This window comes from Etheostoma spectabile, chromosome 21 (genome assembly GCF_008692095.1).
Source record: "Etheostoma spectabile isolate EspeVRDwgs_2016 chromosome 21, UIUC_Espe_1.0, whole genome shotgun sequence".
Taxonomy (NCBI): Eukaryota; Metazoa; Chordata; class Actinopteri; order Perciformes; family Percidae; genus Etheostoma; species Etheostoma spectabile.
Window position 1 is genome coordinate 2,223,340 of NC_045753.1, and position 27,468 is coordinate 2,250,807.

Sequence of the window (27,468 nt, forward strand, 5' to 3'; positions counted from 1 at the left end):
GAACCCTTTTGTTTTTTTAGGACAAGCGGCTCTTCTCAAACTTGTGATGAGCTTGTGACTAAGAACTGTAGCTCCGAGAAACTGATCCCTCAGAGAAGTCTTCCACTAACCGTAGGGTACAGTAAGTATTAACAATAAAAACAGCAGTACGCGCCACTTATTCACACATTTAATGTGTTGACTTAAGAAACAGTCTTAACAGTACAGCACATAATTTGACAAGATTTAAAACAAAGGTGGTTCATAGAGTTAAATAAAAATGAATTCATTGACATGATGTGGCTACAGAACAGGGACTGGGACTGGCTTGTGTTGCAAGAAGTTGATGAGACTTGTTGGCATGTCCAGATGCTCGATGCACTGGATCTTGTCGATCTTTTTGAGGTATCTTCGGACGGCGAGTCGGCACTGTGAAGTCAAGGCCTTTGGATTCCCTAGAGACGACAAAATAAAATAACATGATAATGTTGCATTTTAGTGCACTCCTTTTCCTAACATGAAGCCACAAGAATATTGTGATGTTTCCTCTTGCAGTTCAACTACTGCAGCAATAACATGTCCATGCTCACGTGTTTCCTCTAACACATGTTATTGCTGGACTTCAACTTCAACTGTCCCATCACAAAGAGTACAATTAGATGATCTTTACTGACAACTCAATTAGGGACGCTAATAGCCAATAACAACGGTTAAAGTGTTTTCAGGTTCATAATTGTATTTTGAGGTTGTACAAGAATAGGTTTACATGGTTTTATTTTCATAAAACACCTTATTTTTGTTGTACTGCACATTGCTGCAGATCCTGTTTTCCCTGTGTGTTTAGGTCTCTGATTTAGCTACAGAGTGAGACATCTCACTTCTTTACTATCTTTGATGGGAGTCACACATGCTCAATAGCTCGGTAAGATCACATCAGCTAGATAACTTTCTCCAACTTTGGTCAGTACCAGGCAGGGCAAGCTGGGAGACTTCTTCTAGACCAGGGCCCTTTTTCTAAATTTGTATGCGTGTGGCAGCACCAGAGACACATCCTAACACCCCAAATCCCAGAAAAAGTGATTTTTTTTCATAATGTGGGCACTTTAATGTTTATTTTTTACGTCCCGTAACTTGCTAAAACGGAAGATAAAACCTGCCAACGAGTCAGTGGAGGGTTTGTCGAGTCTTTGAATAGTCACGCTCAGACACAGACTACTGTGGAAATCTAATTATGCACAGGAGTGGTAACGAAGAATGTCTGCATGATTAATGTGAGAGGGGGACTTCTTCTGTGGCTTCAGAGGCTATCCATTATCAGTTCAGAAAGAAACGCTGTGAGTGCATTTTGCAGCTCAACTTTGATGATTCATTCCAGCCACCAGGAAACTATCGTGGTGTACGAGGTGGTACCGTTTCAACGAGACAATCCATTTCACGGGTCTGCAATTTTTTTCGCCTTTTCAGAAATGTCTTGTCCAAGGGCCAGACCTTTCTCCGCAGCAATGTGGAGAAACTACAGTATTAGTTGTATAAGTATGTGGTGACCCAAGTTATGGTCTCACTTTGTTGTGCCTTAACCGCTTCAAAATGACCTGCTGCTCCCTGACCTGTTTGAGGAAGAACTCCTTCACACTACAGGAGCAGGGCACCATCGAGGAGGTCTGCAGAACTGACATGTAAGATGCACTATACCTCTTTCCCGCAGAAGCAGCTCCACGGCCTCGTTCTGCTTCGTGGACTTCTCGATGATCAGAGTCGGGAGGTAGACGTTTGCGCCAAAGTCGATCAGCAGCTGGATGTACTCCACGCCACAGCCGTGCCTGAGGCACATCTCCAACACAGTTTTGGGCTGCTTGATGGAACTTAGCAGCTTTGCGTCCGTGCAGTTGTAATCGGGGTCGGCCCCGTACAGGAGCAGCAGTTTGAAACACTCCATGTGTCCGTAAACGGCAGCCAGGTACAGCGGCCCGCTGGACACCCTGGCGCTGGAAGTCCACAGCAAGACTTTGGAGCGGGAGTTCACCTCGGCGCCGTGTCTGAGCAGTTCCTTTAAGATCTCCGTGTTGCCCTCCCGAGCCGCAGTGAGCACAGGGGAGCAGTTGTTGGACGAGTTCCCGTTGGGGTTGGCGCCGGCTCCGAGGAGCGCTAAGACACAGTCCAGGTATTTCCCGCGGACGGCTGCGAAGAGCGGCGTCTGAGCCTTGACGTCCACGCAGTCTACCAGCGCGCCGTGGCCCAGCAGCACCTGCAGGCAGCTCAGGTGGCCTTTGGACACGGCGGCGTGGAGCGGCGTGCCCGCGATGCCCCAGCCCCCTCTGCAGTTGATGACTTTCTTGTAAACTTCTTGGCAGAGCATCTCATCGAGGAGTCTGGCATTGTTTTGGAACACTGCTTGTCTGAGCTGGGAAATTTCACAACTACTCTCTTCTTCTGCAGAGGTCCTTAGTTGGAGCATAGAACCTGCTGGAAAAATGTAAACAAAGATGAAGTTTATTTCAGTCGGACTTTCGACAATAACAATCTATCAACTAATTATATCAGCTAGGGGAGTGAATCACACGTTTTTATTAAGGTATGATATATTGATTGTAGGACAATGATCCAGTATTTACTGATTTCACAAAGTCTGCCACAAAATGATTTCGGATTGATTTAATAGACCTTTGTCACGGCAGACATGTTGACCTATCCCAAAATGCACCACAGAGCGCCACAGGAAGTCATTGTTTTGTGCAATAACACTGACTTGAAATGTGTGCAATACTCAGATCAATTAAATGACATTCATATACATCAACTCATATATGAATGGGAAATTGCATAACAAAGCTTTTCCAGGAATCTAAACTACACTTTGAAAGTATTACAAAATGGGAATTTCAAAATAAAGGCAGACATTAAAAGATACGTATCAATACATTGTCACTTAATCAATAATGAATGATATTGCATCGTTGGCGATGGAACTGGTGTATAGCGATCCAGATCGATGTATCATTACACTCTTATTATCAGCTGTCTGAAACCATGTAGGCTGATGCATACCCTTTTTTTTTTAAATCATATTTAAGGAAAAAAACTAATAACTGTCTTACTTCCGATTATAAACAAACTAGAATAAACAAGCCAATACAAAACAATGATATACAGCACTGTTGCACAATCCAGATCAGGACAAAATGAAGTTAATACCAAATCTATATTTGATAAAGGCTTACTTTAAGATATGTGTAGTAAATTCCTGTAACTAAGGTATATTTCACACTGCACAGAAAACAATTCAGGTCTTGTATATGGCTTACAGAACCGTGTATGTCATATGCAGTAATGGTTTGAATAGTCTATGTAAGTGACCATTTAAAAACATATTGTGACACTTCATGTGTGAAACTGTCATTCAACACAACCATGGTCCCAACCTCTTCTTGTTTATGAACAATTAACGTTAATGTTAACCGGGAAATTCACATTACAAATGAATAAAATAGTAGCTACATAGTTGAGTGCAATACCAACTTCTATAACGTTAATGTGTCTGCTAACATGGCGTCGTTTTGAAATACATATATATAGCTATTTACTGACTTCCCGTGAGCAGTAGGGGCCATAGACTGTATATGGACATGCTAATGCTAATACGCTAAATGCTAATACGCTTCCTAGCGCGAAGAAGTTCGCTAATGTTCAGCTCAAACAACCACCGACAACTTCTGCAAACTTCGCGTTGTGAAGCTCGCGCTTCCTTGCTTTTTTCAGAGCCGTGTGGCAACAGAAATAATCCGTTTAGTTGTGTTTTCTTCGTTTGATATTAGCCTACCTAAGATGTGTCGCCAGCTGCAGCTGCCTTCTCCATCTTCCCGTTTCTTCTTCTTCTTCGTCGCCGTGTATTGTTGTAGATCCCGTTGAGTTTAACGGCGCATTGCTGCCCTCTGCTGCTTCTGACTGCTGTAACAACATGGCGCCTGGCGTGTGCGTGGAGAACTGGACCTTTCCACTGTTTCATTAGATTTAATGAATTTAAAAAGAACTATCATGAATTTGCTTATTATACTCACGTTGAAGGAATGCATTGCAAACCTCCATTGTTAAATTCATTAAGCCCAAAAGTCTTTCATATTGAGTTATTAAAGACATTTGGAATAAATAATCACATAAATACAATCTGTAAATTATATAAATTAGGCATTGCATTGTTACTAGTGGTTTTATGAGAGTGTTTTAATGTCTTTTTATTACACCAATTAAAATTTGGAATGCTCTTCTTATAGGCATTTTGAATTAGAATTACTATAACATTAATAATAATGTCAGATTGTATTCACTTAAATGGTCAGTTATGAATAAGTGCATTGTAAAAATGCTATTTTAAACTTATGGTTGAAACAAATAAATAAATCAAACCTTCAAACCGGAGGAGGAGAATGATGAAGCAAGAAATCACGCTGTTGAGTTTTTAATATTTCCTTATTATTGGTATTATTATTTATTATTTTACACATTTTTGTTTTATTTAGATATTTTGCTTAATTTATTCATATTATTTAGTTTGCTTACTTTTATTATCTATTCATTGATTTAAAGTGATTTAAAAGGTAAATGTTAAAGCAGGAATGATTTGTGTGATGGATTATAATGGACGCATTAGTGAACAGAGTTATAAGGAGATATTTCAATTTTTAATAATCATTTAACCAGAGTGTAAGGAAATGAAATGACTAATTGACACACTTATCATTTGAATGCATTCTGCAAAGGCACACTCCAGGCTCCATTAAAAACCTCAGCTACACAAAGTGATGCCATTACATATCTTTCAGTGGATCCGTTGGGGAAATAAAAGTGAAATAAATGTGAAATAAATCAACGAGGGCCCAGCTTATGGCAGCAATCATGTAGAGCCCACTAGATTCTGCGATAACAGAATCATGGATAGAATAGGGAAATTGAGAATGTCAAAAAGCTAAAAGGCCGATTCCACAGGGCCCTAAATGAGAAAATATGACTATGTCTACGTTTCCAAACAAGCCGTTCTACTGTAACTGTAATTTAAAAAAACTTCTTAAAAGTACATTACAACATAATTTCCAGTGACTAGTCCGGGGGGGGGGGGGGGGGGGGGGGGGTTGGGGTAGTTTGGGATCACTCAAACTAAGATGGATTTTAATTTGAAAATCATTTACTTTAGTCAGCACATTTTTTTATTACTTTTTTACTTTATTTATAGATTTTTGATTTTCATAGAAGAAACGACAACGATACAACATATTACTCAAATACCAAAGTTCAAACATATAGAAAAAAATTAAAAATAAGAAAAATCAAAAAGAGGTGGGTACACAAAATATAGCTACACGCAGTTCCTGAACCTCACTTCAGACTGGGAACATTGTGTAGCATCATACTACATACAACCTTACACGATTGATGGGGAAAGGAGAATAATGTAATTTGCGTTGCATTTGCAAGGCATTTCATTATCTTATATAATCATGCAAGGGATACATTTTCAACAAATTCTGTAAAGGGGGCCCAGGTTTTAGTGTATCTCTCACGTGAATTATTCCGATTATGTCTCAACTTCTCTAACGACATGGCAAAGAGTACCTGTTTGACCCAGTGTCTAAACGAGGGAGGTTTCACAGACTTCCAGTGGAAAAGAATTTGTCTCTGGGCTGGAAGTGTAATAAATGCTACAGCGTTTGTAGTCAGCACATTTAAACAAACGCAGGACAAATATCATTTTCTTTAAGTTGTTAAACGTGTACTAGAGTGCATTGGAATGTTTGAAATACTCATTTATTAATAAGCAATCCATCTAATGTAACCAACCCAACTCCCTCGTGCTGATTCTGCTGCTCCTCTGAGGGGAAGAAGTTCCATCTCACAAAGAGAAATACAATCGTATCCATGGCAATGGACGGACAATTCTCAGCTATGGCTGCCTTATCACTGCCTTCGGCTTTATCTGTCCCTTCTCCAGGCAACCCAGATGGCATCCTTTTCTTTTTAGACCGGGTCTATTTCTTGTGCATGTGCGTCACAGAGCCTTTGTTTGGTTAGTGATGAGGTCTTGGAGTTAGTGTTTGGACAATAGGCCGTGGGCACAATGCAGGAGGAACAACTTCCTCTGGCAAGCCAGCAAGAAAAACCAGATCCCTCTATATTCCTGAAACCGGTCTAGTATAAAGTACTTGAAAGCAGTACTTGAGTAAAAGTACAGAAAAGGTTAAAGTTAGAATATGACATGAGTCAAAGTCTTAAAGTATCTGATGTTGACTGTACTGAAGTATCAAAAGTGATGAACTTTATTGTTGGTTTCTTATAGTAAAGCATAATATTCAGGGTTTCCATACCTTCTTAACCCTCATGTTGTCCTCGGGTCACACTGACCCGTTTTCCTATATCAATGTTTTTTTTAATTCCCCAAAGTAACACGATTGATTCCACACAACGCTCTTTGGCAAGTACAAAGCTCTACTTTCATTAATTTTGGGGTGTCGTATTCAATTTTATAGTATTTGAAAAAACAAGTTGAAGTGTTTTTGAAATAGTATTGAGTAAAAGTCGACATATTCCAGTCTGGGATTATCCATCAACATCCATTCCTTTAATTTCAGTCAAAATAATTCCTAATTTCTGCTTTTCCAACTCAAACATTAGGTATAATTTCCTATAAAGGAGGTTTCTTTACCATAAATTCCAAAAATAATTGTAAAATTAAAGTGCGACAAACATCGAACAAAAGCCTCAACAGTGATGTGAAAACGTAAGAAAAAGTAAAACACATTTTTAAAAAAGCCTCAGCAAAAGCGTTGATTTTCAGTTTTGACGGTAAGACAACACAAAGGTTAAACATCAAACTTAAAGTCTTCTCCAGGACTTTCCAGGCACAATTCCCTCAAGTTAAAGGACCAACACTGCATATTTTGAGAGAACTCCCATCAACAAATGTCTTCTGTTTTTTATTTTTTATTTTGTAGTAACCAAGATGCTTAGGGGAAATGTATCGGAGTAAAAGCATAGGCTACATTTTATTTAGGAAATGTAGTGAAGTGAAAGTTTGCCAGATAAGTGAAAATTTTACTTAAGAACAGTAACAAAGTATTTACATTACAAGATATATCTGTAAATTAACAGTTGTGTGACTGTAAATTTTAACAGAAATTGTCCCTTGTACGTGATACCCAGGTATATTTCTGTTTATTTACAAAATGACAGTTATGTTTTTTGTACCATTGACACAGTTATTTTACTGAAAATGTTAGTATTTTAATTATGTCCGGGTAATGAGCTGCAAGTACGGTTTCTGTTATTTTACGGATTTATTTCTTAGAGTGTGTAACAAAAAAACAATTTGTACCCAAATAACAGAGACACTGCAATGTGTCTTTTGGTCTCTGAGGCGTGTTTCCCTTAGCTGGGGGGGGGCCCGGGGCTTCACAACATGGTAATGAGCCGCGCTGGCGTCCTCTGTCCACTCTGCTTCTATATGGCGGTTGCCGGTTACAAAGTAGAAGTCACCCAGGCACTCAGAGAGAACGACACCATCGTAACTCATGATGTATTTGCAGGACGGGGGGGTGGGGAGGGGGGGGGGGGGGGGGTGGGTGAAAGACGGACAACATTTCCAACTTGTACAAGAGCATGAGGATGAGGGGAGAGTCTTGGTGCAAGGACAGGGGAAAAAAACACATGAGACGAATCTGCAAACTTCATGCAATAGGTGGGGGGGGGGGCGTTGATTTCTCCAATGTTTCTTTTCTTCAGGAGGATGTGATGTAATCCACAAGATGACAGGTACACTCAGGACGCTGAAGCAACGGCTGTGGATTCTGTGTGGGCTTTTGATCACTGTGGCTGGAGGTGAGAAGCTTCGTTTTGTCTTGGATTGAGTATTGGTTTTGGGAGATTGTTGTCTCACTTGTCTTACCCTTCACAGCGGTGGAAGAAGTAGATCCTTTTGTTGAGTTAAAGTACTAATACCACACTGTAAAAAACACTCTGTTACAAGTAAGAGTCCTGTATTGAAAATGTTTGCTTAAGTAAAAGTATCACCAGGAGAATATACTTAAAGTTTTAAAAGCAAAAGTACTCAAAAATCTTTAGAAACTAGAAACAATCACAACAGTTCTGTCAGTCAACTAAGTGTTTTTATTTAGCTAATCATCTCAGCTGAACTTGTAGGCCTGTATATCGTTGGGCAGTTTCATTTATAATAAAACACTGTCTTTATATTATAAACAGCATGTGTGTTTGTGTGCAAAAATCTTAACTTGTAAAGTAACTGGTACCTAAAGCTGTCAGTAGTAGTAGTAGTAGTAGTAGTAGAATAAAAAGTGGCCTGAAAAGAAAAGAGTCAAGTAAAGTACAAGTACCTCAAATGTGTACTTAAGTACTTGAGAAAATGTACTTAGTTACATTCCACCCCTGCTCCTTCGGAGAGGTGAGGTTTCATAGTTAACTTCAGTCGAGGCAATGCTTTAAATCAGACGTGAACATTTTAACTGAAATTGTTGTTTTTTACTACGGATTCACTCTCTGATTGGGGGCCAAAAGTCAGTCGGGATATTTTTCTTCCTTGGGGAATTCCAAGTAATGACAACAACACTGGCGTGTCCATCATGGGACTTATGATCTCCATCATCCTGGTTTCTTTTTAAACAAAAACTAAACAGTGTAGATCTTGCTCACATGCTTACTCCACAATACATTTTAACTATCCATATTGAAGGCCGGGTCATGACCGAAAGAACGAGATCCAGGGTACATGCGGCCGAAATGGGTTTCCTCAGGGGGGGGGGGGGGAGATAGGGTGAGAAGCTCAGTCATCCGAGAGGAGCTCGGAGTAGAGCCGCTGCTCCTTCGCGTCATAAGGAGTCAGTTGAGGTGGTTTGGGCATCTGGTATGGATGCCTCCTGGGCGCCTCCCTAGGGAGGTGGTCCAGGCACGTCTAGCTGGGAGGAGGCCTCGGGGAAGACCCAGGACTAGGTGGAGAGATTATTTCTCCAACCTGGCCTGGGAACGCCTCGGGATCCCCCAGTCGGAGCTGGTTGATGTGGCTCGGGAAAGGGAAGTTTGGGGTCCCCTACTAGAGCTGCTGCCCCCGCGACCCGATACCGGATAGCGGATGAAGATGGATGGATGGATATCCATATTTCATTGTTTCATTGTCTTGCCTTTCAGAGGACATTCCTTGTCCAAAAGGTGGCCTGATCCACTTGACCAGCCGACGATGCTATTGGCTCTCTGAGACGACATCTTCGCAGCCTGAAGCGCAGGATTCCTGCAGAGAGACTCGGGGAGGAGATCTGGCATCTGCTGACAGCCTGGAGCTGCAACACTTCATCCACCACTCCTTTCCAGTGTGAGTGCTAAAGACATATGTCTCCATGTCATGTGTTTTAAGTTTGAAGCTGATTGGATGAAATTTCTGGGAGGAGTTCGTTAAAGTACGACATGTGGAGAAGGCAAAAATTGCACTAATTTCAAACTTTCAATTCAAAATGGCGGACTTCTTGTTGGGTTTAGGATATGGCTGCAATAGAGTTCTATGTCCGTCCTGCCATGCTACAGATGTGTACCAGGTTTTTGGGGGGCTACGCTAAACATACTACAGGGGCTCAATTTTCTTTTTTTTAGGGGGCGCTGGTGCGCAATTTTTGTGCGCCCATTCCCGAAACCCTTAAAATATGTACATTTTTTACCAGACTTGATGCGACCGCCAAATTTGGTGAGTTTTTGAATATGACAAGCCCCTCAAAAAGGCAATTCATTTGCCAGATAAAAGAAATCAAAATAATTCCTTCAGTTTCAATAGGGCCTTTGCCGCTGTCGGCGCTCGGGCCCTAATTAAAGCTGCACGCAGCGTTGGATGGACCCTCGCACCTCCTTGCGTGTCGGGTTTACTGGCGGACATCGCTCCTTGCGATGGTGCATTTGCACTCAGACCCTTCAAATTGTCACCAATGAAAAGGGAACTCCCAGCTGAGTTCAATGATACCTCACACAAGACTCTACGGCATACAGTTCAATAGCTGTGAAAGGGGGCGTGGCTTAAGCATAGGGGGCAGTCCACACCATGGCCAATGAAAACGTAGCTCTCTGCTAATTTCAATGATAAATCCCACAGTAGTGTACAAGAAATGGGTCATTAGTTATTAAAGGGCGTGGCTTGGTTTTATGGGGCGGGGCAAACATCACCCGCCCAGTGGCCTGTTTGAAATTGGTTGACCAATCACAACAGAGTGGGCCAGCTGACCAATCAGAGACTGAGTGTTTCAGGTGGCGGCACTGCAGCAATGGTTACTATGAGAAACATAATGTTTTTTGAATATCAAAGCATGTGAACCTATTCTAGTAAACCCCAAAAATAAAAATATGACCCTGAAAAGGAGCATAACAGGGGCTCTTTAATATATATTTTCCCTGTTGTTTTTGTGTACGTTTAGAAATAGCACTGTTTGGGTATGGCTGAAGGGATCAGCAGGAGAGGGGTCGGTCCAGGTTGGGGTTGCAGAGCCAGTAAATCCTGCATGGTGGACTGGAGCCAGTGAGAGCCAGGGGGGATGTTCTCAGATGGCCTTGGGGACACAGAGGCAGTGGAGGAAGGCTCAATGTGCTGGACAATACCTCTTTCTCTGTGAAAAACAAGTAACTGGTAAGATTTTTATTTCACTGAAAAACATGTGGGTTTTATCCTCATGTATGGCTATTATTAGAAACGTGTCTTTAGGTGACTCTGGTTGTTCCTTCTTAATGCAGAGTCCTTACCGTCTGTGGACAATTACCTGACTGGATTGACTCTCATGAGCGGTATCTATGCTCAGACCCAGATACACCCCTTTCCAAATGTCCCAGACATCGGAGCACTCACAGTGGAGGTCAGTATAGTGTCAATTGAAAAAAAGATACTGGTCAGCAAACCTAAAGGGGTCACAAGATATATTTGAGATGGTGTATTTAAAAAGTATCTGACAAGAGAAAATCACTTCTTGGTTAAACGTCAGCTCACAGACCTAAAAAAGCTCTAATGAGTGGTTAAAGGTGCTCTAAGTGATGTTGGGTGACGTTAGTTCTTGTTGACGTTCAAAGTATTTTCAATACTTCGAGAGTAGCGTGTCCCTGCTCTCCTCCTCATCTCATCCCCTCCCTCTGTGCTTCCACGCACTAACCCCCCCACCCCCAACTCCTTCTTGTTGGTTATTGGCTGGAGCACTGTCTGTGTATGCTTCGTGGTGCATGTGGACACAGTTTGTTTTTGTTGGACGTTTGTAGACCCTGGACTTTCTACAGAGACCACATTTTTTACAGTGTGTTCTGGGGACAGGCAGCAAGCAGATAGTGAAAGATAGCGAGGCATGCGGCCCTTTGCTGCATGTCATTCACCTCTTTTTCTCTCTCTCTAAAAAAAAACAGCCTTTTGGCTGATTCTGGGATTTTGAACCAAATTATAATCATGCATTAAATTAATTTGCACTGTTCCCTTCTGCTCCTCTGACACCCACAGATGCAGCTGTTCCCAGGGCTGTGGTTCAGTCATGCAGGTCAGTTGGCATCAGTGGAGCTGGTGGTCCAGCCCAGCCCAGTGTCCTCTCTGGCCCGGGTACAGATCCTCCGACCCTACTGCAATCCCAACCACCACCTGGTCCCACCAGGTACAGTACAACGGTACTATGGAGCTGTTTGCTTGATAGTGGACGCTGATGATCTCCTCTTTGCCCCTCAGGTTGCAGCTCTCTCCTTAACCCGTTCAGCTGTTGCTCAGCAGTGCCGCTGTGTAACACCACAGGGGGCTGCAGCTTGGGCCAGCACTGGTGCCACCTGCTGGAGGCCTGTGTGCCCACCACCAGTCCCTGCAGCCCCTACGACTCTGCAGCAGGGGCCCGCGGCTTTGCTTTACCGCCCAGATACCCTGCAATACCCCCCTTCTACCACCTGGTGGCAGACCTACCTCTGAGAGTAAACCCTAGCTCTGAACTGAAAACTATAAGCGTGAGTTGACATTTCTTTGCACGTTATTGGCTTTTCTTGCAGTCGTTATGGACTTACGATATTTGAATGGAAAGTACCTTGTCACTGTCAGACCAAAACCTTGTATGCACAGTAAAAAAAACTAATAATGAACAGGAAATTTTAAAAAAAAAAGGCTAATTTGAAAACATTTAATTGAGACTTCAACAAAGTCGGATGAAGTGGCCTTGTGTTTAAATACATGTAAAACCCACAGTCAGATGTAAAGGGTGACCAATAGCATTGATTGGTGATTAATGTTAGTGCACTTGATTCCTGGAGAAAAAAAAAAAACAGCACTTCTTTAAAATCAACTCACTTGTGTCTTCTGGACATTTTAGAAAGCTGGTTTTAAACCTCCAAACTTCTACTTCTAATAATTCTAATAACTTCTAACATAATTGTAAAATATATATAATATTTAATATGTTATAATATGATATAATATGATATAATATGATATAGATTTTAGGGATGTAACAGTATGCGTTATGAAACCAAAATGACTGTTAGTAGGCCTATTGGTGCCTTATCCCCCTTTTGTTGGGTAAATTTAGCTTACTGTATAGACTGCTCAAAGCGGGGGAGGGGGGGGGGGGGGGGCCAGCACCAGCACCAGCACCACACGCTCCAGCACCTTTACTGTAGGCACCAAAGCACTTTTCCTCTCTGGTCCCCCTACAGGTCGGAAAAGGAATTGTCCATTACTGTTATATTACCATTATTCTTATGTCTCATTCATACAAGTTAATGAACCACTGAAACGATTTTGGAAACATTATTTTAAGGTACAAAAGAATATTTGGTGTGGATCGATCGATATTGAAATCCATCAGTATCAATAAATAAGTTTCCTGTTGTGTTTTGCAAAATAGCTTGCAATCAATGAAAAAAAGGTGCCATGTGGCAGAAAAACAGCTGTATTAAGTTTACTGAGTATAACTCTCATCCGACTTTGTTCTTTTAACAGCTGCTTCTTCCAGAGCGAGCGATCATGGTCTACCCTGATGATGTTGTGGCTATACAGCACACCCGTGACTCTGGTGCATTCCTACATTGCCTGAACAGTGAAGCATCTTTAAACTCCCCCTGGCGTCAGAGTTACATGTCCCTCAGGAGGAAGGAGTGGGGAGGCTGGTGGGAGGGAGGTCTCACGTCCCTGCCACACGGAGGCCAATGGGTGGATGGGGTGGTGTGTGATCTGAGGATGCTGTACGTGGACAAGAATCTACACAGAGGTACTGAGCACGATGAAGACTCTGGCTTCACACACAGAGAAGCAACCGCAGCTCCAGATAATAGGGTCCTGACAACTGGTCCTACTCCATGTCTGCGATCTGAATTTGGCCTTAATGTCATCCACCCTGTGCCAGATGAAAATAATCAGATTCATGTCCAAATCAACGTCCCAACACTTATCGTTGTCAAGGTCCTGTCTGGAGAGAAAGCCAGGAGCTCGTGGTCAGCCCCAGTTCTGCAGACTGGGGTTCATTTTCTTCCATCTTGCCCTGAAGAGGTGGCTCTGTCTTGGCCTGACTGTTGGAGACAGTCCCCTGATGCCTGGTTCTCCTCTGTGATCCTGGTCTTGCCCTCAGCAGGGGTTCAAACACTGAACATCAGTGTGATGGATGCAGTTAGCTCTCAGACTGTGAGTGTGAGGGTTTGTGGCTATGAGGCAGTGACAGGGCTCACTGTAGAGCAACATGGATGCCAGAGGATGCTAGTAGACACTTCACAGGTGAGGATGAAAAAAAGTAATTTAAACACTCTGCTTATTTGAGCAATATATTCAGTAATCATGTTGGCAGCGCGGCAAAGCCAGCTGGTCGGTCCACCACTTTGGTACCGATTGAAATATCTCAACTAGCATTTGGGTTTTGTACAGACATTCATGTTCCACATAGGATGAATCCTAATGATTTCGGAAATCCCCAGACTTTTCACCTATTGACACCTACTGACACAAGCTGGATTGTTGTCTGAAAAGCCATCATTGGAAACGTTTTGAAAAGGGTTGGCACTTTTTAAAAACACCTGGCGGACAATTGGATGAACCAATCGCGTCTACTATTGTTTCTTTTTTCTTTTTGACAAACAGTCATACACACAAATTGCATTATTGACCTTTGCTATTGATTTCTGGGTGAGGACGGGCTGATGATTTTGGTGTTCTTCTGACTTTTTCCAGAGTGGCACAAAGAGGTTGAAGTTTGTGGTTTTTAGTAAAAAGCCTTGGGAAATTTAGTACAGTCATAGTGATCCTCCTAATTTTTTAATTTTACGTTGCCATTGTGAGCGTTTTAGCACTTAAACAGAGCTGCTACAGTGGCTGTAGACTCTTTCACATTCTTTCAGACGAATGTGGACATGTAAGACTAAACGTATGCACAAAGGGAACTTAGTTTGGTAACATATTCTCTGACATTTGTTTCTTTTTGATGATTTTCTTTTACGTTGTAGTCATTTCAAGCTAAAGTGGAGAGTGGTTCCGCAGTAAAATTCACATGGGTGATTGACGACCTGGAGGAGTTTGCCTATGAAGGAGAATCTTACAGTGTAGTGTTCAAGAAACCTGCAAAGTATAAGCTCAGGGTAAGATCATTTAGCTGTCTCTCTGATGGTAAATTTGGCCAGTTGGTTATTTTTTATGTTTCTTTAAAAAATATAAAATTAAATTTTATGATTAATCAATAAATTACATTTAATAACATTCTGAGCCTCTTTATTTAATCAAAGTAATCTTTCTGCTAGTTGACGGCTTCCAATCATGTGAGCTCCCAGAGCCAACAAGTCCTCCTGACTGCTGATGAAATTACCCCACTGGGTGAGCCAGAATTCCTCTTAGTCCGGGAGGTCATAGCTGTGGATGCTACACACCTCTACACCCTCAGAGTCAAAGTGGACATCTCCCTGCCAGTCACATTCAGGTAAGGTTAATAAACAACCCCCCAGAGATCATCAGAGAAAAACATTTGAGCTGGTATATTGTATACCCTTTACATTAAAATATAGACTACCACTTGAAATGTACTTTTGAAGTTATGTCGTGTCTGGTTATTCTAAATGTCCATGTGCTGTATTTCATATAGATGGGATTTTGGGGATGGCAGTAGCAAGGTGATCCACACCCAGTCTGCTCCATGTCAGAATATGGAAGGGCTAATGGAGAGAGGAGGGAAGCACGTCTATGTCCAGGACTCAGTCAACTATACCTTTTCTATTCCAGGTAAACACTCTCACAACAACAATTAAAGCTGCACTTAGCAATATTTTGGATGAAATGACTATGTGTAATTTAAAATCGAAAACCTCACGATATGCTACCTGCCCAGCATTAACGACAACAGACACAGTAACCTAGCATCTAACTAGTGAACACAGTGGAGAATTTAGCAGACAGATATTTCCACACACCAAACCAGCTAAAAGGAGAGTGAATATATGACATCCTTGGGTGGCCCAAAACAAAGTGATGCTAATATTGCTCCATGTCTGCTGGATGTGCAATGTGTTAACAAGTGTACCATATCAGGTTTATAAAGTGATTATATGCCAGTGTTGTGTTTACAGCTAAGATATCCTGCCCCCAAGGTTAATTACTGCTTTAAAGATACACTACATACAATTACACAGGCATCAAATTAGCTGCGGCTGTACTAGACATCCAGAACATTAAAGGTCCCATGACATGGGGCTCTTTGGATGCTTTTGTATACCCCTTAGTGGTCCCCTAATACTGTAGCTGAAATCTCTTTTATATAGCCCTTAGTGGTCCCCTAATACTGTATCTAAAGTCTCTTTTATATAGACCTTAGTGGTCTCTATTGCTGTATCTGAAGTCTCTTTCCCAAAATTTAGCCTTGGTGCAGAATTCCAGCCACTAGAGCCAGTCCCACAATGAGCTTTCCTTGGTATGTGCCATTTCTGAGTCTGTAGCTTTTAAGGAGGAGGGGTGTGGGGGGGCAAGGTGGAGGCGGGGGGTGTGGCCTTGACCAACTGCCACTTTGCTTTTTTGAAAGCCATGATGTCTCTCTCTTTCTCATAGGTGAGGTAACTTTGTTCCTTATGACCTCATAAGGAGCAAGATTTCAGATCGGCCCATCTGAGCTTTCCTTTTCTCAAAGGCAGAGCAGGATACCCAGGGCGCGGTTTACTCCTATCACCATTTCTAGCTACTGGGGAACCATAATCAGACTGGGGAACGAATATTGATGTTGAAAAAAACTCATAAAGTGAAATTTTCATGCCATGGGACCTTTATTATAGAAGCAAACACATTTGCAATGTAAAAATATAGTGGAGTAATGGCGTCCTGGCCATGCATGCATGTTAGTTCATGTGGAAGCTAAAAAAGCTATTTCACGTTTTGGGGAACGGTCTTAGAGAGGACAATGAAGGGAGTCATTGAACTCCATTGAATTGGAGGCAATTGGATTGGAGGCAAACCCAGCACACTGTTTTTTTTTCCAGTATTTTGAGTACGAGCCCTTTAATGATACTGCCAAGTGCACATGTGTCATTGAATCTTTGGCGAGTACTATAGGTTGGTTGATAGAACTTTTTGCTGGTATTTTGACTAAATGCCAGACAACATGCAACATTTATTTAGTCCCTGAACTTGATTTTAGACTTTTTAAAACCCCATTTTACGAGGAATTTGAAAATCGCTGATTTCTGTGACATTTGATGACTAGAATAAAACTTGGAGAACCTGTGCTTGGTACTTGCTTTTTGGTCCATCAAGGTAAAATCTTCTTTCCTGTTTTTGCAGCTGACTACACTCTTCATGTCCAAGTCTCCAACCAATATGAAAAAACTGATGCGACAATGAAGATAAGCGTACGCCCTCGATTAAAACACCTCCTCATTTCCCCTTCCCCTCCAGTGCCACTCGTTGAACAGACTCTCATTCTGGAAGCTTCGACAGAGCCTTCCACCCATGCTGTTGTCTACACATGGGACTTTGCCGATGGCTCTGAAGTTATCCAAGGCATCCACTGTAAAGTCAACCATACTTTTGCGTCTGCAGGAGTGTATAACCTTACAGTGTGTGCCAACAACACTCTTACATTCTTGACCACTTGGCTCATGATGGAAGTTTTGGAGAAAATCTCTGGATTGACAGTTAGTTACAATGGACCCACTGAACTAAGCTCTGCTACAGATTTCAGAGCTACAGTGGCAACTGGTACGAATCTGCTATGGAATTTTGACTTTGGCGATGGGTCCCGGCAGGGAAACGTTACAGATGGTTCCATCTCTCACATCTATAAGTCGCCAGGGCACTATACAGTAGATGTCACTGTCTTGAATTCTGTCAGCCAAGCTCATCAGTCTCTCTGTGTTGAGGTCTATAGGTTGGCTGTTAGTGGAGTTCTCCCTACAGAATGTGTCATGAGTGGAAGAGACATACAGTTTACTGCTCTGGTGAAAGGGAACATATCCATTCTGACTTTCCATTGGCTGTTTGGAGATGGATCACCTCTGGCTGTACTGACGGGACAGTCGACAGCCATGCACACATTTCAAAGTCAAGGGATCTTTCATATTAGTCTGACTGTGTTTGGTTCTGTTACATCTGTATCGTTTAATAAGAGTATCTGTGTGGAAGCACCAATAACCAACATCACAGTACAGTCTTCAAAAGAAGTAGTGGCAGTAGGAGATGAGGTATGTGTCATGGTTTTAGTTTCCCCCGTACAAATTAGAGGTTATCAATTCAAGTGGGTAAGCAGCCCCTCTAGTATCACCGCCATGACAGAAACAAATCAAAAGTGTTTTATCTTTAAAGAGAAAGGTGTGGAAGAGGTATCAGTAACAGCACTTAACGAAGTCAGCAACAAAACCGCGACCGCTAGGATCACCATTCAAAACCCTGTGAGTAAGCTGTCTGTGGATAGTCAAAGTGGCACACTGACAGTCAATACATTAGCATCATTTTGGGTCGCCAGTTGCACTGGTAGCAATGTGTCAGTGCTGTGGGACTTTGGAGATGGATCCCCAGTGGAGACAAAGCAAAATGTGTCACACGCCTTCACCTCGACGGGTCAGTACACAGTCACCGTCACAGCATTTAATGCTGTTAGCCGTGATTCTGTGTCTCTTAAAGTCAATGTTTTACTTCCTATTTCAGACCTTTCACTTCACACCAACCAGCCTTATGCTATAGTAGGAGAAGAAACTCTTATCTCAGCAATTAGCAGTGTTCTCAGTAGCACCAACTACTACTGGACTGTAGATGGTTTAAACTCAACCAAACAGGGGACTTATCAGTTTAGATTTGCTTTCCTGAAACCAGGAATGTATCAAGTAAGGGTTGTTGCACAGAACTTGGTAAGTAGAAAGGAAGCAGCTATTTTAATTGAGGCCTTCGAAAGTATAGAGGGTCTTCAGATTGAATGTCAGAGCCTGACAAACATGAAATACATACCAACCCAAGAGGAACTGCTGTTTATTGCTTCAATCACCAAGGGCTCCAATGTCAGTTATCACTGGCTTGCTTTACGTAGTGGAATAAACCGACAAATTACTAGTGATGGAGAGCTTTTTCATATGTTAGTTGAAACTCCTGGTGGGGTTTCAGTTGAGCTAAGAGCTTCCAACAAGTTGGGTGAGGCCACCAGCATTGTTCATTTAGTGTCAGTACAGCGTGTAGCAGGTGCACACATTACAACACAATCAAACATTGTAGCTTTAGGGGAATTGGTGAATATTTCTGTATCCGTGGTTACCGGGTCAGACCTACATTACCTGTGGTATGTGAAATCTGATCTTTCACCCTTGAAGACCCACACACCCTTTCTTCTCCACACTTTTACAAGTGTTGGTCATTGTCTTGTTAGAGTTTCAGCTCAGAATGTCCTTAGCCACAGCAATTTCACCAAAGAGTTCAATGTTCAGGAGGAGATCCAAGAGATGGACTTTGAAATTGAAAGGAAGACGCATCCCTTTCAAATCACCACAAGTTCTGCAGTTCAACTCCATGGGCTTATTCGGAAAGGTAGTGATTTGCATTGGAACTGGGAAATTAGAGGTGCTGTGCTTTTTAATTATACAAATCAGACCTTTATCTACACTTTTCCATTGGCAGGTATCTATCAGGTGTCTTTAAATGTCTCCAATGGGATAAATTGGCAGATGGTTTCACACAGTGTCACAGTTCAGGATGCAATCAAAGGTCTAATGCTGAATATTTGGAAGTCAACCTTTTGCACCGAGGAACCAGTTACAGTTATTCCAACAATTTCCAAAGGAAGCAATGTAAGCTTCGCCATAACATTTAGAAACAAAGACTGGATTCATAGTCAGGGCATTCGTAAAGGACAGTTCACCACATCAAGCCTTCCAGCCGGGACACATCTAGTTACACTGAAAGGTTGGAACCAGGTCAGTAGTGCTGAGGTGTCTTCCAGCATTCTTGTTGCTGAGCATATTCAAGGTTTGCGACTTGTGAACTGTTGCGCTGATGCTCTAGAGGCTCAGAAAAGAATCCAGTTCAGGGCAGAAGTTCAAAGTGGACTTCCAGTCAACTACACCTGGATATTTCACTTGGTAGGGTCTGAGCCCACCTGGCTCAAAGGACAAGAAGTGATCTTTACTCCACCACAAAATGGTTTATTGACGTTTAGCGTGCTCGCCACCAATGGAATCTGCTCGAATATGGTAAATGCTACTGCTATAGTTCAGTGGCCTGTGAAAAAGGTCAAGCTTGTCTGTCATTCGGAAAGAATATTTGTTGGATATTCGGTCAGGTTTTCTGTCAAAGTTAATGAAGGGAGCAATCCCAAATACCTCTGGGACTTTGGAGACTCCACTGAAGCATTGGTGACAGACTTAAGCACAGTCAATCATTCTTATTATATTCCTGGGAAATACAGTGTTATGGTCAAAGTTCTAAACAGTGTAAGCCATGTGTCCACAGTGCTAGACATGGAGGTGGAGGAGCCTCAGTGTTCAAGACCTCAAGCTTCTCTTGTCCAGAGCCAGTCTACTATCTTCAGGTCTAGACCGAGTTTCTTCGAAGCAAGCATGGACATTACCTGCTCTGCTTACAAAGCCACGTACCTATGGGAGATATTCAAAGAGTCTGATTGTACCAACTTAGAATTCTCTGGTAACAAAGTCGTGCTTAGAAGTCAGGTAGATGCAACTTCGCCTTTTCTCTTACTCCCGAAGCACACTCTCGATGTGGGACAGTATTGCCTGGTATTCAGCGTTTCCCTCCAGGGAACTCCTCTACTTGCCCAACAAAAAACCAGCGTTACAGTGGTCCACTCAATGTTGGTAGCTGTCATCAAGGGGGGATCCCACAGACTGTGGCCCAGCCTCAGTGACCTCGTCCTGGATGGATCTGAGTCTGAAGACCCTGATGTAGCTCCAGGAGTGGAAGATATACTTCAGTACCACTGGACCTTCATGACAGTGGTAAAAGCCTCTTGATGTTAAAGCAACCTTGGTGTGAAGGAAATTATATTAATTGTTATTATTATGAGTTGTATAAGATATGATATATGTAGCTGATACTAACACTTGGGTGTTTGTATTTTCAGAACTCAACTGAATCTCATTTTCCAAAAGCTATTGGGAGTAACAGCAGTATAATGACTGTACTGAGCACTCAGCTGCACTCTGACACAGTCTACGTTTTCTCTCTCACTGTACACAAGGCAGGGAGGAGACCTGCCTCTGTCAACCAGACAGTGAGTATAACCAAATCAAATTACATTCTCACACAAAAGCATACTCTATCACTGTTTTTGTGTGCACTTGCTGTGGTTGAGAATATATCTCACAGAGTTTTAGAGCTATGGGCAATCATGGCAGAACTTACCATAGGCATACCAACACATTTATTCAAATAAGACACTTATCACACATACAGTACCTCTGTCTTGTATCTGTAGGTGACTGTGTGTGACGCTCCTGTGCTTCCTGTGATTGTGGAGTGTGTGTCCTGCTCTGTGCTGTCCTCCGCACACCACGTTAGTTACAACGCCCCCATCATTCTCTCAGGACAATGTGGACAGTGTGACGACCAGGCTCAGGTAATGATTCGAATACTAACATCGAGCTTACATGTGAAGTCATTTTTTTCAGTAAATTAAATTTTTGACAATTTTTGTGAAATATTGTGAACAATAGTGTTCAGCATAAGGCAAAACTTTTTTTTTTAAAAACATGACAAATTATAATGGTGGTGCAGGTGGAAAGAAACGATCAACACAGTTCTCCCCTGCTGCAGTCTCAGTTGTTCATTACATTTTAATTCATCAAGCTGTAATGTGGGTTGTCTATTGCAATCCTACTAGCGTTTCCGAACTCAAAGCTAAGCCAGAGAACATCAATCGCAGTTTTTAATGTAAATGTTGCGTTCAAGGTTTGGTTATGTTTAGGCACAAAATCTACGTAGTTACGTTTAAAAAATATATTTTGGTTTGGGTTTAAATCAGACGTGAAAGTCCTGTGTTATTATTTTCCGGGGAAATACAGTGTTATGGTCAAAGTTCTAAACCGTGTAAGCCATGTTTCTACAGTGCTAGACATGGAGGTGGAGGAGGAATATAACAATTTCAGTGTTTATCTACTTTGAGAATAAATTTGTGATTGGACAGTTTAATTAATATTTTTTCTTAGCAATGCTTGATTGGTTAGAGAACTGAACAGTACAATGCTTTTTTATTTGCAGCCAAGAAACAGATAATAAGACGCAGATGCAGTATTAATTTGATTCATTTATGTGTCTTCTCCCAGTACATATGGAGCGCTGAGGACCAGACTGGCATTACCCTGAGCCTTAACACCGTCTCCACCTCTACAGGAAGACATTCTTCTAACTTGGTGGTGCGTTCAGGTGTTTTGCAGCCAGGGCAGAGTTATACCTTCACTCTCAATGTATCCCAGCCTGGCAGAGGGCAGTGGGGCAGCGCCAGCCTGACGCTACTACCCAACAATCCGCCGCACGGAGGCCTGTGTGATCTCAGTCCAGAGTCAGATATACATCTGCTGGAGACAGTGGTCACCTATAACTGCTCAGGTAACACTGAGGTCTCAGTACAAGTGTTACTGAATCCAATTAGCATCAATATCTTTGTCACTTTTAATGGAGAAAAATCAGCTGTCATCCTGCAAGCCTGTTTTTTCTTTACAAATCAAAAGTAAATGCTTCTTCAACAATCAGATTCTGTCCCGCTAACATCTGTCTTCTTTTTGCAGGGTGGCGAGATGATGAAAGCAGGGCATCTCAGCTGATCTATACCTTCCAGGTAGCACCCAGCCAGCCCATTGGAACTCTGCTCACTCTGTACAGGTGGATACAGACATCAACCTATAGCAATTAGTAGACAAAGAAGGGTGAATATTAAAAACTGAGTTATAAGGTAAGATTTGGATTTACTATAACTGTTTATCTTTTGTCTTCATTTCTCTCCCTAGGGGTACCCGTTCAACATTTGGCACCCTGGTTCCAATAGGAAGTCCTGGGCAGGAAAGAAGCATGTCAGTTATTACAGTCACATTGCTGGTAGAAGATCATCTGGGGGCAAAGGTCATTGCTCTGAACAGGTAAGCTACCAGGATTTGATGCAGCCAGAGCAAAATAAGCATCAGAATTATGTTTGTTAGTCTTGTTCTAGGTGTTATTTGACCAGGTCAAAGCATTTTATTTTTCAGTCAAATGTTGGACAAATAATTTAGGTTATTCCGTGTAAAAGTACAATACCGCTTTCAGTACCAGTATCAGTACCCTTAAAGTGATGATACCGATACCGATATCATCAGATATCAAAATCCATAACCACCCTGAACTCACCATGCATTGACTTCACTTCACAGCCTAACGCCCCCCCCCCCCACTCCCAGACTTTTTTCTCCCACCTACTGTGCAATACTATTTATAATACCTAAAAGGACACTGGAATTCTTACTTAATTATGTATAACAATAATAACTTACTTAATACTTAATATTCAACCATTTAATCTCATTACTGTGCAATATTTATGTATTTCTTATGAATACTTAACCATTTAATTTCATTACAGTGCAGTATTTATTTATTTATTATTATACTTAACCAGTTAATCTCATTACTGTGCAATATTTAATACTCAGAACTTTTGATACTACTTTAATTATGTATATAATTGCTCTCGGGACTGTGCTCCACATCCCCCCCTCTCTTTTTTTCCCCACTTTCACTTCATATTTTTATATTTTTTATATTTTTTGTGTTGACACTGTAAAGGGGTTGCCGAAATCTCGTTGCACAGGTACTGCACTTGCGTATAATGACAATAAAGGCTTTCTATTCTATCATGTACTTCCTTTGATAACTTTTTTTCTACTTCATTCGATACTCACCATGTGAATGGAGGCTTTCATTTACGTAAAATGCTACCACCACTTCCTACCGCCCAAATTACTTTAACAAGTGTTATAGTGATTAAAGTATTGGGGAGCCCTGGTAGTTCACCTGGTTCAGCGTGCACCCCATATACAAAATCTGCAGGCGGCTCTTTGCTGCATGCCATACCCCTTCTCTCCCCTTACTTGTCTTCAGCTATCCTTTCAAATGCCTAAAAAACTAAAAACAATTAAAGTAGTTATGAAATAACTGAACAAAACTGTACAATGTATCATTATTATTTGGGCTCAAGTTTCTCACACCACAGACTATGGGTTGTAGCTGCTGCAGTTGTTGGCCAATCACATGTCGCATTAAATCAAAGAATGCTTGCAGGGATTGGCTGAGAACTGAACCATGTAAATTAGTAATCTCTTTGTAGATCTGGGTACAAAAACAAACAAATCAATGTATTGTTTGACTGGAGAAGTTTCAATGCTGCTTGGTTATGGGTTGCTGCAGCACTGATGCCCAGCCCTAAACCACTTCATGCCAGTTGTCTTCATCATGTTTGATTGAACTCTCACTCTTTCTGATTGCTCCTTTCCCTAGAATGTTGACAGTTGATAATCCTGCAAAAGATGGAGAGGCCAGTCAGTGGCTCAGAATCAAGAGCCAGACAGAGCTTTGGGCTTTAGTCCAACATGGCAACCCTCAAGAGATCATCCCTTATTCCATCGCCCTCACCAGCCAGCTCAATCAAGTAATGTCTCATATCTCATCTGCCAGCGCATGAAATGACACTCTGAACGGATTCTGATTAACTATAACCAAATGAGTGAATGAGAACTTTGAAAGGTTTGCATTTGCTTGGAATTTGGACTAATGACTTTCCCCCACCTGTCCACAGATGGAGCCGGTACGGACGGCCGTAGAGCTCATGGACAGAAGGGAGATCCGTGAAAATGTGGCCCAAGCCCTGGCCTCTCTTCCTGTGTCCTCCTTGCTGCATGTTGATCAGATCAGCTCAGCGTTGTCACTGGCAACTGTAAGCAGTAGTTTGTTCCTTCATCATTCTCAGCCCAAAACATTAATCATTTATAACAATGATAACTAATATTGAAAATGCTTCATACTGAGACGGTTGCAGAATCTCAAACATCTCAAAGATTTTGAAGCCTTTGATAACCTTCTCATATTGGCAGTGTTGGTAGTCCTGCATTGAACATGTTACTTCAGTGAAAGTATGTAATGTAAGTATCATCAGGAAAATGTACTTAATGCAGAAATATCCTCATATTTTAGAAACTGGGAAAGATAAGAACAGTTCTGTCAATCAACTAAGCGTTTAATCGGCTAATCGTCTCAGCTGGGCTTGTAGGCCTCTTTATTGTTGGGTAGTTTAAGTTTTAATAAAACAAATGTTTTTACAAAATTCACGTGGGGAAAAATCTCAATTTGTAAAGAAACTAATAACTAGAGCTAGTCATATTAATGTAGTGGAGTAAAAAGTGGGAGTGAGTAGAAAGTAGCATGAAAAGATTCAGTAAAGACTCAAAAAGGCAAGAAAGCAACATCATATTTTAAAAAATGCTCCTCATTTTTATGTTCAGCATTAATTCTGAAAAAATGTCATTATTATCTCTGTTTTCCCAAGGCTGTTCCTAGCGAATTGGTATGTGAAAAGTGCCAGCAGAAGGTTCTGGAGGCTGTGGGCAAGATGATCCATGTCATGGAGGAACAGATGAGTCTTGGTGTTTTGTCAGCTGTGGAAACAGGGAAGAACATCCTTAACATCCTAGGTGCTGGTCGACCACCATCTCCTGCATTCAAATAGTCATGTGCTAATGGTGAAATTTACCGAATGGGTGAATAATCTGTGTTCTCTTTGTTTCCAGGTAGCATCCTGGCAGCTGTATCTGAGTCAGTCAGTGCTTCCAGATCTCACCCAGCCCACACACGCACTCTACAGTCCGATTCCACGACCGCCCAGTCAGCGCTGGGTCACGCAGGGGCCCTGATGCGCTCCCTGATGCGTTCCCGTGTTCATGGCGAGGCGCCCCTTTCACTATCCACCGATTATATCAATACGGTGGGTTTCCATGGAGACCCCTCTGACCTCCTCTGCAGTCCCCAGTCCAACCAAAACCAGATCATCCCGTCCGAGTCCTCATCAGCTGACGCATTGAAGAGTTCTCGCCCGTGTCCGTTTCACATCCCCAGCTCCCTTACCGCTCACCTGAAGAGTCAGAAGTTAGACGTGGTGCAGATACTGTTCGGTATGGATGCCGAGTTGGGATCCAACCCATTGCTGACTGGAGCTGTCCCCCCGATTTCCACCGCTCTGGTTGCAATGGAGCTCAGCACACCTCAGGGCCAACCCATTCCCATCCAGGATCTGGACATGGAGCGGGCCATACGGGTCACCCTGCCCAACAAGTACCCTGTGGGACAGAGCGATGGGAGGGAAGGTGAAGCTGGGAATGGGACATGTCTGACTGTGAATCTGTCCACTGAAGGAAGGTTGAACCTCACAGTCAAAGCCGTGGATGAACTGGGGGAAAACGCAGGTTTATTCATCTCCTTCAACTTCAGCCTGGACCCAGGTACAGTGGATCATTTTTGATTTTAAACTTTTGCACTTTGCTATAATGCTAATGGACAATTGGCCTTAATGCCTATTAACTTTCTGTTTTAAACTATGCACCTTCTTCTGATGGGTACAAAGCCACAATTTATCTATTTCAAGACCATATGTGTAGAATGTCTAAGTCATATTATTATCTTTCAAATAACTCTGATGTTTTTTTCTTTTAGCTCTGTTTTTGGGCTCTACCTGAGAAAAATATATTGCTCTACAGTTTAATCTTGCATTGCCAGACCTATTTCCACAGCGCTGCGGAGATGGGTCTGGCTACACCACACACACATTCCAGGATAGGAGAAGAAAAAACACATTTTGAGTTGCATTTCTTTAAACCAATCCCAATCGCTAACATTTGGATGCAGGTACTTGTTTTGGTGGAAAATTTGCACCCAGTAGACCTTAATAGGGGTGGGGGGAAAATATCAATACAGCATAGAATTGCAATATTTTCAGTGGCAATACTGTATCAATACACAGGCAGCAAGTATCTTTTATTATATATGTGTCGGTCAGTTTGTCTGCTCAATAATCATATTTTTCAGCAATACAACTGAAGGGATATGAACAAACAGAGAAATGTATCTTTTTAGATAAAACAGATGTTGATAAGTTTCCTTTTGGGGAAAGATTTTAAATTAAAAAAATTAGAAGTTGGAAAAAAAGATAATAAATTGCAATATATTGCAGAATATTGCAATATGTTTAAAATCGCAATAATGTATCGTTGCATAAGTATCGTGATATATCGTATCGGGAGACATTTTCACGTTTCAAACACACGGTCAAACACAACATGTCTACAATATGGAATAAAAACAGCATCTTCATTTTTTTTATACATCTAATAAAAATACAGTTTAAATATCATTAGTTGGCTGTCAAACTTTAACACACTCTTAAACAAAGTAATGACCGCCAGACTTTACATTAAACATAAAAAAAACATATATAATTAAAATAAATTAAAATAAATAAGGCCATGTACTTCTTAGCACAGTCTTCCAAAGTTGAAAGTCATTCGAACAAAAAAATTTCCCATGTTCAAAAAGGAGTAGGAAGAAGTTGATAAACGACTTATCAAGTCCGACCCCCTTTCTCTACATTTCTCCTTTAATAGATCTTATGCTTCAGTTATTTACACATCATAGACACAGATGCATACACACACAAAAACATTTACACTTTTACAAGTTTTTTTTTCTTTTCTTCCCTTTCTTCTTCTTCTTTCTATACCATCTATCTATAGCAGATTAAATAACACATCCACACTAAACTTAGTACATTGATATATTAGTATATAGATATTAGTATAAAGACCTATTAGCATATAGATATACTAGTATATAGATATATTGGTATATAGATGTATCGGTATATAAATATATTAGTATATAGACATACCAAGATATTATGCAGCACCTACATAATAATGTATTATCCTTACTGTATATCTGTAAGATGTTGCATTCATTTGAAATTACAAAGGCTGTTT

General features: G+C 41.5%; 2 protein-coding genes across 3 annotated transcripts in view; one reads left to right on the forward strand and one right to left on the reverse strand.

The window, feature by feature from the left end:
• Window positions 1-147: 147 nt before the first annotated feature.
• LOC116671180 (ankyrin repeat and SOCS box protein 12) lies at window positions 148-3,918 on the reverse strand. Of its 2 annotated transcripts, none has more exons than XM_032502196.1 (3): window positions 3,797-3,918; window positions 1,672-2,442; window positions 148-434 (listed from the first exon to the last, which is right to left on the reverse strand). In XM_032502196.1, the coding sequence occupies exons 2-3, from the start codon at window positions 2,432-2,434 to the stop codon at window positions 283-285; spliced, it is 915 nt and encodes a 304-aa protein (XP_032358087.1). In that variant the 5' UTR covers window positions 2,435-2,442; window positions 3,797-3,918; the 3' UTR covers window positions 148-282. The 2 variants fall into 2 exon arrangements, with proteins under 2 accessions (XP_032358087.1, XP_032358088.1); XM_032502197.1 differs by having other exon boundaries at window positions 1,672-2,439; window positions 3,797-3,905.
• A 3,834-nt stretch (window positions 3,919-7,752) lies between these two features.
• pkd1b (polycystic kidney disease 1b) overlaps window positions 7,753-27,468 on the forward strand; it is a 39,985-nt gene continuing 20,269 nt past the window's right edge. The window contains exons 1-20 of the mRNA XM_032502199.1: window positions 7,753-7,842; window positions 9,163-9,343; window positions 10,428-10,636; window positions 10,741-10,859; window positions 11,486-11,633; window positions 11,705-11,970; window positions 12,959-13,726; window positions 14,449-14,580; window positions 14,740-14,915; window positions 15,078-15,214; window positions 16,760-20,412; window positions 20,538-20,687; window positions 20,892-21,032; window positions 21,739-22,021; window positions 22,201-22,294; window positions 22,420-22,548; window positions 23,942-24,092; window positions 24,240-24,377; window positions 24,987-25,131; window positions 25,228-25,935. Coding sequence (XP_032358090.1) covers window positions 7,770-7,842; window positions 9,163-9,343; window positions 10,428-10,636; window positions 10,741-10,859; window positions 11,486-11,633; window positions 11,705-11,970; window positions 12,959-13,726; window positions 14,449-14,580; window positions 14,740-14,915; window positions 15,078-15,214; window positions 16,760-20,412; window positions 20,538-20,687; window positions 20,892-21,032; window positions 21,739-22,021; window positions 22,201-22,294; window positions 22,420-22,548; window positions 23,942-24,092; window positions 24,240-24,377; window positions 24,987-25,131; window positions 25,228-25,935 — 7,801 coding nt within the window. The 5' untranslated portion in view covers window positions 7,753-7,769. The remainder of the gene's footprint in view (window positions 7,843-9,162; window positions 9,344-10,427; window positions 10,637-10,740; window positions 10,860-11,485; window positions 11,634-11,704; window positions 11,971-12,958; window positions 13,727-14,448; window positions 14,581-14,739; window positions 14,916-15,077; window positions 15,215-16,759; window positions 20,413-20,537; window positions 20,688-20,891; window positions 21,033-21,738; window positions 22,022-22,200; window positions 22,295-22,419; window positions 22,549-23,941; window positions 24,093-24,239; window positions 24,378-24,986; window positions 25,132-25,227; window positions 25,936-27,468) is intronic.

Excerpts from the sequence above, each read along its gene's own strand:
- LOC116671180 (XM_032502196.1), bottom strand. The coding sequence starts at position 2,434 with ATGCTCCAACTAAGGACCTCTGCAGAAGAAGAGAGTAGTTGTGAAATT. Across the intron at positions 435-1,671 it reads GCTGCTTCTGCGGGAAAGAG|GGAATCCAAAGGCCTTGACT; the intron begins GTATAGTGCATC and ends TGTCGTCTCTAG.